This window comes from Bombus flavifrons, chromosome 13 (genome assembly GCF_040668555.2).
Source record: "Bombus flavifrons isolate JBK064 chromosome 13, iyBomFlav1_principal, whole genome shotgun sequence".
In the NCBI taxonomy this organism is placed as follows: Eukaryota; Metazoa; Arthropoda; class Insecta; order Hymenoptera; family Apidae; genus Bombus; species Bombus flavifrons.
Window position 1 is genome coordinate 11,636,931 of NC_138454.1, and position 13,299 is coordinate 11,650,229.

The window sequence follows — 13,299 nt, forward strand, 5'->3', positions numbered from 1 at the left end:
TTACCTTACCTTACCTTACCTTACCTTACCTTACATAACCTTACCTCACATAACCTTACCCTACCTTACCTTACATAACCTTACCTCACATAACCTTACCTTACCTTACCTTATCCTACGATACGCTCCACTTATATATACATATGTATAGTGTTTGTAAACTTCGAAGTCATTAGCAATTCGTGATATAGCGTTATTATTAAAAGCAGTTTAGCGTATACGTACCATATACTCGTGAAGAAGATTCTACAAATATTTTCTTGCCAGTAAGACACGAGATAAAGTAATAATCTGAAAGTTTCAGACACTGCGGTATATGCGGCTTTTAACGCGTTTGTCTCGTTGCTCGCCAGACGTCTATAGAATTACCAGACTTTCTTCAATCTGTTATCAGAGGTTTCTGTTTGTTTTAAACGCCTTTCCACGCCTTCGCTTTGGCAGCCATGTAGGCCTTACGCAGGAAACGGTTCTTCTCCACGAATCTTATCAAACGGATAGACCAGCGCGGCGACGTTTCCGATAGATCGTGATCTTGTTGTTTCTCGATCAGCTCTCTCCTTCTCCGAACAGGCAACTTAAAGCAACCTGCTATCTTATATTTATATATATATGTTAGAATCGCGAGCTTCTCCACCGTAAAATTTCTCCTCCACTTCCGGCGGAAAAAAGCGACGCACCGGATGCTCCTCTGGGAAATCAACGAAATATGTACATATCTCGAACAGCTTTGTGCGCAGACCCGATACCATCGTTTCTTTATTGCCGTCGTTCTCTCCTTTTCGTATTCGTTTCCGACGTACCAACTGTTATTAATACAATTAATAAGAACTTGAGGATAAATGCAAGCAACGAGTACATCGTCGTGTCATATCGTTGCGTACGTGTGCATGACAATGAGTCACGCAAGTAGATATTCGTAGTTATCGAATTGCCAACTTGGAACCACCACGAAATCTGTCAAAATAACTCTTATCGACGATATTGAATTTGTATTTTAAAAGATGTCGATCGTTCAAAGTAGGACTCACCGTAGCATGCGAAACGCTACTATTTGAAATTCGAAGAACAATTTTTATCACCGATATTCCTTTGATATTGATATTATTATTATTATTATTATTATTATTATTATTATTATTATTATTATTATTATTTGTATTTGTATTATAAAAAATACCGTTAGTAAGTAGTCGTTCAAAGTCGACAATCGGAGAGAAGATTAGGAATACTTCTGGGACTCGCTGTGTACATACTCGTACGTACGCTAACTGCACATTCTGACAATTGACTATAAGTGACTATTTACATGATAAGAAAAGAGGACCAAACAAGTTACATATCCATATTTGTGTATCCGCTTCCTTTCTCTGTGCTATTTTTACACCGTCCAATTATCATCGATGCAAATTCCTAACAGTTCCAAGACGGTACAACTTCTACGTGCGATAGCTGCTAGTTAGGAAATGCAGTTACCGTTTGTTCTTAGCGTATCCTTAGCTGCTAGACCACGATCACGATCAACGACTATTCGGAATTAGTGAGACTTTTTCGGTCGGGCCAAATAGCAACTCGAGATGATTTTGCGCGTATGTGACGAGCGTCTCGCGAGTAACATTAAACGATCTTACGCGCAACTTAACTTACAGAAACATATTTTAATAATTCGTCTATGTTTACATCTTTAAAAGTATGATTTCGTAACATTAATTTCTATTTTTTCTTTTTACGATAATTTATAATGCGTTCGCAAAGATGCGCCCTCGGTTTGGTCAAAATTCTTCCTCGCTGACACGATACCATGTTTGCCAAATTGAATACGATGGCAGCGTAGCGAGCATCTGTCCGAACGCGGTTAACATCTGCCAACGAGGAAGATAGTTAACTGAAAATCTGACGGATCTACGCGGCCAGTGACGATCTACAACGATGTAAATGAACGCGACAGGTGTTGCACGATCGCGAAAGCCATCTGCGCTCCATTCAAACGGTCTTTAAGGCTCCATTGTGTTCGCGATATCGGTTCACCGTGTTCTCAATGGAATCTCGAGAGAGCAACTGGAAGAAACGGCCACGAAACCAGACGCCAGTGACGCGACTCGTTCGAACAACCTCGCCGTTAACGTTAATCGTTAATTTGGTTTATCGATTATGTCACATTCGTGCTTCTTCGTTGCGCTTTCTACGCGATCCACCGACGTCGCGTAAAGCGACGAATATCAACGCGCAGGCCATTGTCAGGTACAAATTTGCACGTATTTAGAGAGACGTTGCGATGTATCTAGCCGCTTTCGAAGTTGCAGTTTATCGTCTTTGATTTGAACATCCGCTTTTGAATCTTTGATTAGAGTGCTGAACACTCGCGGCCAGCGCTGACGATCACTGTGGACGGAGTACTTTTTCGCTAGACTCGACTCTGTCGATTGATTCGAAGCGCAAATCGTAATAAGTTATAGTAATTCTTCTGCACGAGATTAAACGATTCAAGAGCGTTATTTTTTAGTATTAATTATTTATTATAAACATTGAAATTTGCGATAGACTAGAATTTGGGTAATAAGCTAGAAAACGGCAAACTAGAAAACTAAATTTGGTAAATATAACGCAAGTTAATAATTCAGTTGTGCGTGAAGAATTTCAAAACAATTATTGATACATAATTCGACGTCGCATTTTCCGCATTCGTATCGCTCCTTCTCTTACTTTTCACACAAACGACACATTTTCTTCTTGATAATCGCGTTGTGCCGATTAGGGCATTTTGACGGAAAATGCCTTTCGATTAAACGAAATGGTAAATCCTCGGACTCTCTCTTCCCTCCTCCTACCCTGCTTCTACGTTGCAAATATCTATAATTATTTATTATAAACATTGAAATTTGCGATAAACTAGAATTTGGGTAATAAGCTAGAAAACGGTAAACTAGAAAACTAAATTTGGTAAATATAACGCAAGTTAATAATTCAGTTGTGCGTGAAGTATTTCAAAACAATTATCGATACATAATTCGACGTCGCATTTTCCGCATTCGTATCGCTCCTTCTCTTACTTTTCACACAAACGACACATTTTCTTCTTGATAATCGCGTTGTGCCGATTAGGGCATTTTGACAGAAAATGCCTTTCGATTAAACGAAATGGTAAATCCTCGGACTCTCTCTTCCCTCCTCCTACCCTGCTTCTACGTTGCAAATATCTATAATTATTTATTATAAACATTGAAATTTGCGATAAACTAGAATTTGGGTAATAAGCTAGAAAACGGTAAACTAGAAAACTAAATTTGGTAAATATAACGCAAGTTAATAATTCAGTTGTGCGTGAAGTATTTCAAAACAATTATCGATACATAATTCGACGTCGCATTTTCCGCATTCGTATCGCTCCTTCTCTTACTTTTCACACAAACGACACATTTTCTTCTTGATAATCGCGTTGTGCCGATTAGGGCATTTTGACAGAAAATGCCTTTCGATTAAACGAAATGGTAAATCCTCGGACTCTCTCTTCCCTCCTCCTACCCTGCTTCTACGTTGCAAATATCTATAATTATTTATTATAAACATTGAAATTTGCGATAAACTAGAATTTGGGTAATAAGCTAGAAAACGGTAAACTAGAAAACTAAATTTGGTAAATATAACGCAAGTTAATAATTCAGTTGTGCGTGAAGAATTTCAAAACAATTATCGATACATAATTCGACGTCGCATTTTCCGCATTCGTATCGCTCCTTCTCTTACTTTTCACACAAACGACACATTTTCTTCTTGATAATCGCGTTGTGCCGATTAGGGTATTTTGACGGAAAATGCCTATCGATTAAACGAAATGGTAAATCCTCGGACTCTCTCTTCCCTCCTCCTACCGTGCTTCTACGTTGCAAATATCTTCGTAAAATGTCTCTTATCAACGCCAAATGAAATTCACTAAATTTTTGTTTCGAAGCGGTAGATTTTTGATATAAAATATGTGCACTATATATAAGGAGTGCATTTATATTTATCTCGCACGAACGTAATAGTATTACTTCTGCGTAGGTGTTCGGAAAAATTGAAAATGCATATATACGTCCTTAGTCCACACCGATAGCTTTCGTCAGACGCGTATATGCGTCCATAGCACTCTAAGGGTTAAGACGGCTTGAACGTGAAATTAAAAATTCATAACGCGTTTGAATATTTTTGTACAGTGTGGTGTCGTTCGATTATAACTTTATTTAGTCATAACTGGTAGCGTAACCTTTTGATTAATCGCGACACCGCTAAATTCGTGTATTTCGTTGTATACTGTACTTTATAAAAGCAGAGAAAGTGGCGCGATTAATTGAAAACAATCGCAGATAAACATGACGATAGACAGTTAGGAGACGAGAGCCGAGACTTTGGTTCTCCTTATACCGAGAAATGAAACGCAATTTCCCATCTCTCGTTGAAAACGATTTGCAAGTGATTGGTTCGCTATTTACAAGTTCGATGTCGATCACTGATTCGCTACGTTTCTTATCTCGAGGAATGGAGAAAGGATTATTTTTCCTTCCACTGGAATTAGATCCACCGGAAGGAGTTTCCCTCGATGAAATGGAAATATCGTAGCTTTCACCGATGGTCCGAGGTTTTTCGCCAAGCCTCGTTCCCAACGAAAAGATCGAACGATTCTGTTTCGTTTCTGCGCTTTCCGCTTCCTCTTTACCTTTACACGGTGGCTGACCAAAATATTCGAACACTTACCGCGGAAAGCTTTTAGGTACGCGTATCTGTACGCACATTGTATATCGTAAATGTCAGGCTTTTTATATAAAAGATTTCGAAACGCAAGCACTGTAATAAGACACATCTCGCGCACGACGCGTACGTGAAAAGTCTCTAGAAATATTCGAACGCTGTCTGTCGCGAGTTACCGTTTATCGTATTTCCTCCGTGTTACTCGGTAATTTTCTTCGGTCTAGCGGCAACGCGTTCGACGTACGCGCGAACAAGATCCGTATGATGGATAATAGGAAACAAGAAAAGGAAACGTTGATCCGCGACGATCGAATCACGGCGACTAGAAAAATTATACAACCACAAAGATACGACAGAGAGTTTTCGGACAGGCTGGGGATTCCATGAACGAGCGGCGAAATAATTCCATTTTGTACGATCGTGAAAGAGGGCGGGGTAAGGTGGCTAGGAAAGGAACAAGCGAAGAAGAGTATTTAAAAGTTGGTGGAGATGAACGGTGAAAAGACGGTGGAGATGACGTTTCGTCGTTTCGATGTATTTCGCCAGGGCTAAGTCCAGAGCTTGCTCGCGAAAAGAAGAGAAAATCTGATAAAATGCGATTTCCCTCGAGGCAAAAACTGCTTTTAGCTGACGGTGCACGAGTTAGAAATTTCAGCGCGAAAGACAAGTTGCCCGAGATGATCCCCGATCGCAGCGATAGTCTCTTCGCTCGTAATAAATTAATACTTTTCTTTTTCCCTTTATCTCCCTCTGTTTCTTCGTATTTTCTTCCTTCTTTCACGTTGCTATTTCAAAATATATTTTTCATACGGTCGCTGTTGTTTTTCGCACGAACACCGCGTTTGTTGAAAGAAGATTCTATCTTACCGATACCATCGTTCGTTCGTTGTTCGTTTGCAAATGGACGTAGAAAACGAATTACGAATGTTGGAAGCGCGAATGGGAAATTTATACTCGATACACGATGCTGCGTCGAGCTGCAGAATCGTATTAAGCGATCGTACGCGAGTCATCGCGCGATGCTGTTCTATGGCGCGCTCATGGACAGTCGCGCGAATAAGTCGAATCCCGTAAAATCCAAGTTTGAATTTCAAGTTAAATTTTCTACGCGATATGGCGCTCTCGAGATCGGCGACAGAAAGCAAAGCAAAGCGTAGGTCCATAGTCGGATGTCAAGTATCGGCCACGGCAGAAAGACTCACCATCGTGGAACAGTCGATTATAAATCGATCGCTCCGTAAAAAGTAAGATTCCTCGGCATCGTTTCGTCTCTCCTTTGAAGTCCCTTTGTTTCTCGTCGCTTTAATACGATACAAGTGGCTGCTTTCGTTCTACGTGGGGTTTAGATTCCTCCGATGATAGACCGCTACTGGCAAGCCCTTAATTAACGACAAGCTTGTACAGGTTTCTTAACCGTTGTCGTCGTTCCAAAGCCGTCGTCGTTGTTCGATCTCGCTAAAACGATCAACCGATTTTACGCTGTCCGCGCTCACTCGCGCTTCCTTTCCTAATATCTTCCAGACGGAATTTCGTTCTACGGTTTACGGTCTAAGAAACGTACAGGTTTGGCAAAAAGCGTGCAAGTTCGTCGCTGAAAACGTCAGTCTACGAACATAGATCTCGATCGATTTACTCGGCAATCAGCGAAAAGTCGAGCTGCCTCTGTCGCAACAGCCAGCCACCTCGTTCCTGTTCCAGGGCTGACCGATCACCGAATTCTCTTCGTTTCGATCTGTAACGATTCCCCCAAAGGCTCGTCATTTGGAAAACACGTCGCGTATGCCGATCTATACGAATAATCCGAATATTCGATGTAAGGCGAGAACAGTTCACCTCCGTGAAACTAAAAATATGTTTGCCACGTTGTCGTTTAATTCGTAATCGTAGCGACTGTATTGCGTAAAATCGCGTATCGTCGTTGCGAGAGGCTCGTCGTTCTCGATGACGGGAGGCAGACCTCGAGACCGAGTTCTCGGTCGTGGAATGATCTTACGTTTCGAGGAGCTTCTTCGATTTTCCATTGTTCCGTGTTTCTACCCGACGAGCCTCAAGGTTTTAGAGAGGAAGCGAGTCGCACGGCTAAATTGTCACGGTGCGTCCACTACGGTCCACCACCTCCTTTGGATCTCTCCGAAGGGACTTTGGAACGAGGCTGCCTGGCTGTCGTACAGTCTTACACAGAGCACCGGACCGGTTTCTGTTCCACGATGCTGCACTCGGTTCGACCGAGAGAGAGCCTCTCTTTCTCGGCGGATGCCCAGCCTCGTTGGATGCGACGCGTGCAACTCTGTGTTACATGGTGCCGTAAATAAAGGGCGTCTCCGTAATCAACGTGGCTGTGGATTTTTCCTAGAAATGATATCGTCGAGGCCACCCAGAGTCGACGCGCCACCTTCGACTCGACCTTTTAGTCAAACTAGTTTCACCACGGCTTATATGTACGTATATATTTAGCTTCCACGGAAACGCAAGAGCGTCTCCGATACTTTTTAGCTTGCCTTCGACGTACGCCCTTTTTCTTCTCTACGCGCGCTAACAGACGCCAGCGTCTTGCTTAAAGCGTTTCGTTTACTCCACTTACCGTTCGAAGCTCGCTCGCCGTTAGCCCGTAACCGTGTTAAAAAAAAGAAAAAAGAAAAGAAGAATGGAAAGCAGGTACCTTGCAACGCTCCGTTATCCACGTTTCGGATCGATTTTGGACGAAGCGAGTTTACCATCGCGTCGCACGTACATACACACGCGCATAACGATACAGTTTAGTCTATGTGGACGAAGTCGCCTACGTGTAAAACACCCTGAAAGTGCAATCGTTCGTACGTTGACTCTGGGTGCTGCTTCTGTAAGCGCGCGCGCACACATACGCAAACACACAAAGGTTTCGACCGAACACGATCCATTTCCGCGAGTCGGTCAGCAACGTCGGTTCCGTGGCGCGAGGAAGCCTCTCTCGGGGAATTTACGACTCGGCAAATGGAAGAACTAGCCGCAGCTAGTCTCCTTCGAGATCCCCTCGTTATTACGTGACGCGTGCAAACGAACACGCGCGAACGCGCGTCACGTTATCGACCAGCTGTGGATATCGGCAAAGGCGAAACTCGATGTCGAAAATTGGACGCGCTCGTAAGCGACGGTCGTTTCCGCCTTGACCTTACGCACGTTTCTCGCCGCTCCTTAACGAGCACGAGCCAGCTATTTAATTTATATCGTACGCGCGGTGCCCGATAGGATCGAATCGTAACGGAACACGTAGCGCATTATGATTCACCGTACGCCGCTTCGTTTCTACGCTCCGGTATTAAAGCATGGCGGCGCACACGATTTTTCTTTTCCTTTTTATTTGCGAGTCGCGTCTAGCGGTGGGAGAACGTGGCTGTCTTTGACGTCGCGGAATGCAACGGGCATCGCAAAAGGTTTCGCGCTTCAAACGGAAACTCTGACGCTCTTTTCAGTTTGCCTCGCGAAACCAGGCTACATCGGATAAAAAACAAATACAAATTTTTTCTTAAACGCGCCTGTCTTCGAAATACGCGATACGTAATCGCGTATCGTTTCTACCACGAAGGTATTTACGTTTCTAACATTCGCGCGAACGTTACTGTCGTAATTACGTTGACTGTACCGAAGATGGAAAAAAATCGAAAGCAAAAAAAAAAAAAAAGAAAAATAAAACTTCGTTACGCGCGGTATTAGATTTTCTGGGAATCGTGTACGCGGTAGTATATTTCAAACTATGGGAAAAAGTTACTCGACTCGTCGCTCGCGTTGGTTCGACCTATATATATTGGCCGAGATTTACGTAGCCTAAATCGTCAACGGTAGTCTGCGCTCTCTGTTTAGTACGGTGAACACAGTGGCCACTTCCGGCCGGAAGTTCGTAAGACACACCGCCACTCCAAGTTGACCATAGCTCGTCGCAAGCGTCGTACGTACGTAAAGCGTGTATCGATCGCGAACAAACAAACCGTCGCTCCTTTACGACGCGGCGTTGTTATTTCGCCTGTTTGCGTTTTTACGCGTGTTTGTTGATCCTTTCGATCGATTCAAACTTCCTGGCACGCGAACGAAGAGAAAGATAGAGAGAGACGGAAGAGGAAAATGGAGATCGGCGAACTTAGAACTAGATGAGAGTAGCCGCGTTTATTATAGAAGTACAAGATGGACAGAAGCGAGGAAAGAGGATAGACTGGCTGTAATTCGCGCGGTCGGATCAATGATCCGACTGCTGCTAACGATGCCTCGAATAACGAAGCTATAGCGGTGTAGAAACAATTGCTACGTGTCCTCGTATAGCGTATAATATACGAACGGTTTCGAACAAAACGGAACAGAGGTTGAAACTGGATCAGAGTGCGTGCATACGCGTGTCACCGTACGATTTAAAAGATAGCTAATAGCAGCGAGAGTAGGGAAAAAACTGGAAGAAATACGTAAATGCTACTGGCATTTATGTATTTGGGGCAGATTGCAGACATATCGACCGTTGGTAGGTACGTGTTGTTATTTTTTGCCCGCCGATGATGGTTATTGGCGTGAATAGGTATTTCTCAGTGACCTCTGACTAACGTAATAGAAGAAGGAACAACAACACCGTTTACAGAGATTCTAGAATCGAAAGACGTTGCAAGTTATCGACGGTACGCGTACTGTATCGTGATGATTTCGGAGAAGCTAAAAATGAATACATACTACGATATACATCAGATAGAATCGTCCTTCTTTTTCACGTACGAAACAGTCCTTCGTACTAACACTTTGAAGTTCGGAGACGCGAATTCGCATCTTACGTACTTCACGCGAATAAAAACGTTAGCTCTACCGTTGAATAAGACGGTAAGAAAAGCAACGAACGTTCGTTGATTTTTAACAAGATATCGCACTCGTTGGATGCTGGTCGGAAAGTTCGTTCGGATTTTTAACTCTTTGGTCGACGTAAAAGACGATATCGAACAATTTTTCGCCGAAGAACCTGAAAGGTTCTGGAAGGATGGAATATTCGAGTAGCGTGAAAAATGGAGAAAGATCGTGGAACAAAATGCCACCTATATAATTCGGTAAACGTATGTCGAATAGAAATGTAAATCGGTACGAACTTTGCGAGCGACCTTTTCAACCTTTTCAATCGCTCGAAAAATACGCGAGAATTCAGACTATAGAACGCATACGTACGGTCCTCGAAGCGTTAAAATCTGTGTTTCTTCAAATACTCGATCACTTGTCACGGTCGATGTAATCGTACAAAAAGCGTAAGTAAATATTCTTCGTTTGCAGATACAGGCGAAGCGCGAGCTATTTTTCAAAGGCGACAACGCCGGAATAATATCGTCGCCATCCGTGCCATCGGTGCCGCCTCCGCAACCTCCGTCGCAGGCCCCGTCGTCGATGAGCACGTCGTCGACGAGTACGTCGTCGACGACGACCACGACGATCACGACGCTCGCCTCGCCCAACACAGCACCGCCAGCCTCCTCCACCGTGTACACGAGCGTCGCATCGTCGGCGCCTGCTTCCAAGCCACGATTACCTCCGTCCACGGTGATCCTCAATCAAAACGATGCATCGGAGGACAGCAATAAACGGGAGTCGAACAGAAGCAACGAGAACAAGGAAACCGTTGTTCTTCATCCACGACCAACGCCACAGACCAAGCCCAAAGAACTCGATGGTTACGTGGGTTTCGCGAATCTGCCTAACCAGGTCTATAGAAAGGCCGTTAAGAAGGGATTCGATTTTACTCTGATGGTCGTCGGTTAGTTTTCAATCGTACTGCTCTTTCTCTTTTCTTGAAAAACGAATCGATCGGTCTCTCGACCCTTCGTATCGCAGCGCGTGCTTTAACGAAAAGTGTCGTCCACCGCTCTTTATGTACATCGTCGACTACGTTATGCGTTGATGTTACATCGTAGTATCGAGATAAAGTAGCATCGTAGTATCGAGGTGCAAGTAGCATCGCGTGCAATTTACTTCGATACGTGTGTATTTCGATGGACTTTAATAAATTGGCTCTCAACGTTACGCCATACTCGATTTCTCTAGTCTCGGGAAGGTACTCTTTATGTAAATACTGGTCGCTTGATCGAACATGTATCCAGGTAATTACGGATTAATCGATTTAAGTGCAACGACCGATATTTTCAAGAATATACAGAGTTTCTTTAACGTGACGTGAGTTTGCGTATACGCGAAATCTAGAGAAAAACGCGAGAAGAGTGGCGCGGAAATATAATGATCGCGTAGAACGTAAGGCTTAGGGAGACGAATGGTTAAGGCGAGTTCTAATTCGTTGTAAAGGGAATTCGTTTTTTCAAAGGGGCCGTAAGATATGTACGCTGCGACTTCTGCTGCGTCCCTTTTCTTGCATTAACGAGTACGGATATCAATCCATTGTGCGAATAAACGCACGCCGGACTTTTGTTTTTTCTTTCCTCTTCTCTCTTTTCTTTTGTCGTCCTTTAACTTTCCTAGATCCAGGGACAAAGAGAGATCCGTTTCTCCGGTTGGTATTTCAATTTCGTCCACGATATTGCCTTATGAACCTCCATCTGTTTAACACGTGCAGAACGCGCTCTTTCACTCGACTGGATTAGGGCTGACTCGAAGCAACAGTGGTTCTCATACTCCTTATTTTCTTTCAAAAATCCTTTTTAAAATGAAGTTTGCCTTGCGATTAGTTTCCAGCTTAAATCACTGGACATTAAATTCACGTCGAGATATGTATACAAATTTCTTCCTTCGGGAGAATTACGATTCAAATTTCTATTGATTTATGTATCTTACTTTCTTTTGTTTTTTTTTCTTTTTCGTAAAATTTCATGTCATAAAAAGATATTGACCAAATCGATTAGTAATAAATAAACGATCGATATTCTGCAATGAGAAGCGCGATTCTGGGAAAGTTGTGGCGATAGATCGCGTCGCATCGCGTCGCGTCGCGTCGCGTCGTCTGCATGGAAGTTTGAAATTCGAGAATATAGGCGGAGTGCTGCTATTATTAGTACCGGTATAAACCGAGCCATTTCTCCGTAAATAGAGCAATTCAGACGCTTATCCTTGAAGGAGAGAAGGCGCGGCACTTTGGTCAGTTCAAGGTACGCGGGCAGAAAGGTCAGGGTACCGTTCGGTATTTCAAACTGCCCCCTAAAAGAAGATTAAAGAAAAGAAATGCTTGATCGTGTAGCAAAATAAAAAACTTACTTAGCGATTAATTTCCATAGTTTTAATTATTCTTCGTTACTCTGATAAATAATATTTTTATATGTGTACATAGGTGAGTCAGGACTAGGAAAATCCACTTTGATCAATTCCATGTTCCTGGCTGATATATACAGTGCCGAGTATCCTGGTCCTAGCCTTAGGGTGAAGAAAACCGTAGCCGTAGAGACTAGCAAAGTATTGTTAAAGGAGAACGGCGTAAATCTCACGTTGACCGTCGTTGATACGCCCGGATTTGGCGATGCGGTCGACAACAGCAATTGGTAATTTCAATGAAACTAACGTGTACACAGCTTTAGAATCGAATTACGCAACAAAGAGTTAAGAAAGATATTCTTGTTTCAGTTGGGTACCGGTGATCGAATATATCGAATCAAAATACGAGGAGTTCCTGAACGCCGAGTCTCGTGTAGTGAGACGACAGATACCAGACAGTCGAGTACATTGTTGTCTCTACTTCGTCGCACCCTCCGGCCATGGTTTGAAGCCGTTGGATGTAGAGTTCATGCAACGTCTTCACGACAAAGTTAACATTATACCTGTCATCGCGAAGGCGGACACCATGACGCCAGACGAATGTGCTCATTTTAAGAAACAGGTTCGTATTATCGAGTAAACCGGTTGTAATCGCGTATCCACGCGCAAACAAACTTCTTTCGCGTTGCTTCGTACGTCGAATAGTTGTCGTTGATAGCTCGCACAGGTGAGCGTTAAATTATAAACTTGCGGTATAGCGTCAACGCGTTGACCACGCGTTAGCCGATTTGTTAGAAAAACGGTGTAACCTTGCTTGGTCGTCTTTAAAGTTGGAATCTGTCGTTGTTGATTGTTTAGATTTTGAACGAGATAGCGCAACACAAGATAAAAATTTACGAGTTCCCGGAAGTGGAGGAAGAAGAAGAAAGTAAACTGCATAAAGTTCTTAGAGAAAGAGTGCCGTTTGCGGTGGTGGGTGCGAACACCGTGGTCGAACACGATGGTAGGAAAGTTCGTGGAAGAAAGTATCCTTGGGGAGTTGCAGAAGGTATATAATTCTAGAGAATAGCTTGACAATAGTTCTCTATATCTTTCAGCTTCGTTCGAATTTCGAGCAGAAATCATGCTTTCTTTCTTCCGATTGTTTAGTGGAAAATTTGGAACATTGCGACTTCATAGCACTCCGAAACATGGTGATTAGGACGCATTTGCAAGATTTGAAAGACGTGACAAATAATGTACATTATGAAAATTTCCGATGTCGCACGTTAGCCGGCGTTGGAGTGGATGGAAAACCAACAAAAGTCTCCAATAAGTAAGTGTACCATTCGTACCTAGTTATTATAAATGTAAGACGCTTAAATATACATATACATACATGTATAGAATTAA

General features: G+C 43.0%; 1 protein-coding gene across 12 annotated transcripts in view; it reads left to right on the forward strand.

Annotated features, from left to right (window-relative positions):
- Positions 1 to 13,299, forward strand: part of pnut (septin 7-like protein pnut) — a 46,649-nt gene that overhangs the window by 25,725 nt on the left and 7,625 nt on the right. For 11 of the 12 annotated variants that reach the window (XM_069126075.1, XM_069126078.1, XM_069126076.1 and 8 more), the window contains 5 exons: positions 9,991 to 10,468; positions 11,987 to 12,194; positions 12,277 to 12,529; positions 12,766 to 12,955; positions 13,057 to 13,222. In XM_069126075.1, the coding sequence (XP_068982176.1) occupies positions 9,991 to 10,468; positions 11,987 to 12,194; positions 12,277 to 12,529; positions 12,766 to 12,955; positions 13,057 to 13,222 (1,295 nt within the window). Of the gene's footprint in view, positions 1 to 9,381; positions 9,553 to 9,990; positions 10,469 to 11,986; positions 12,195 to 12,276; positions 12,530 to 12,765; positions 12,956 to 13,056; positions 13,223 to 13,299 lie in introns of those variants that run through there. The other variant, XM_069126074.1, reaches the window with a different exon arrangement.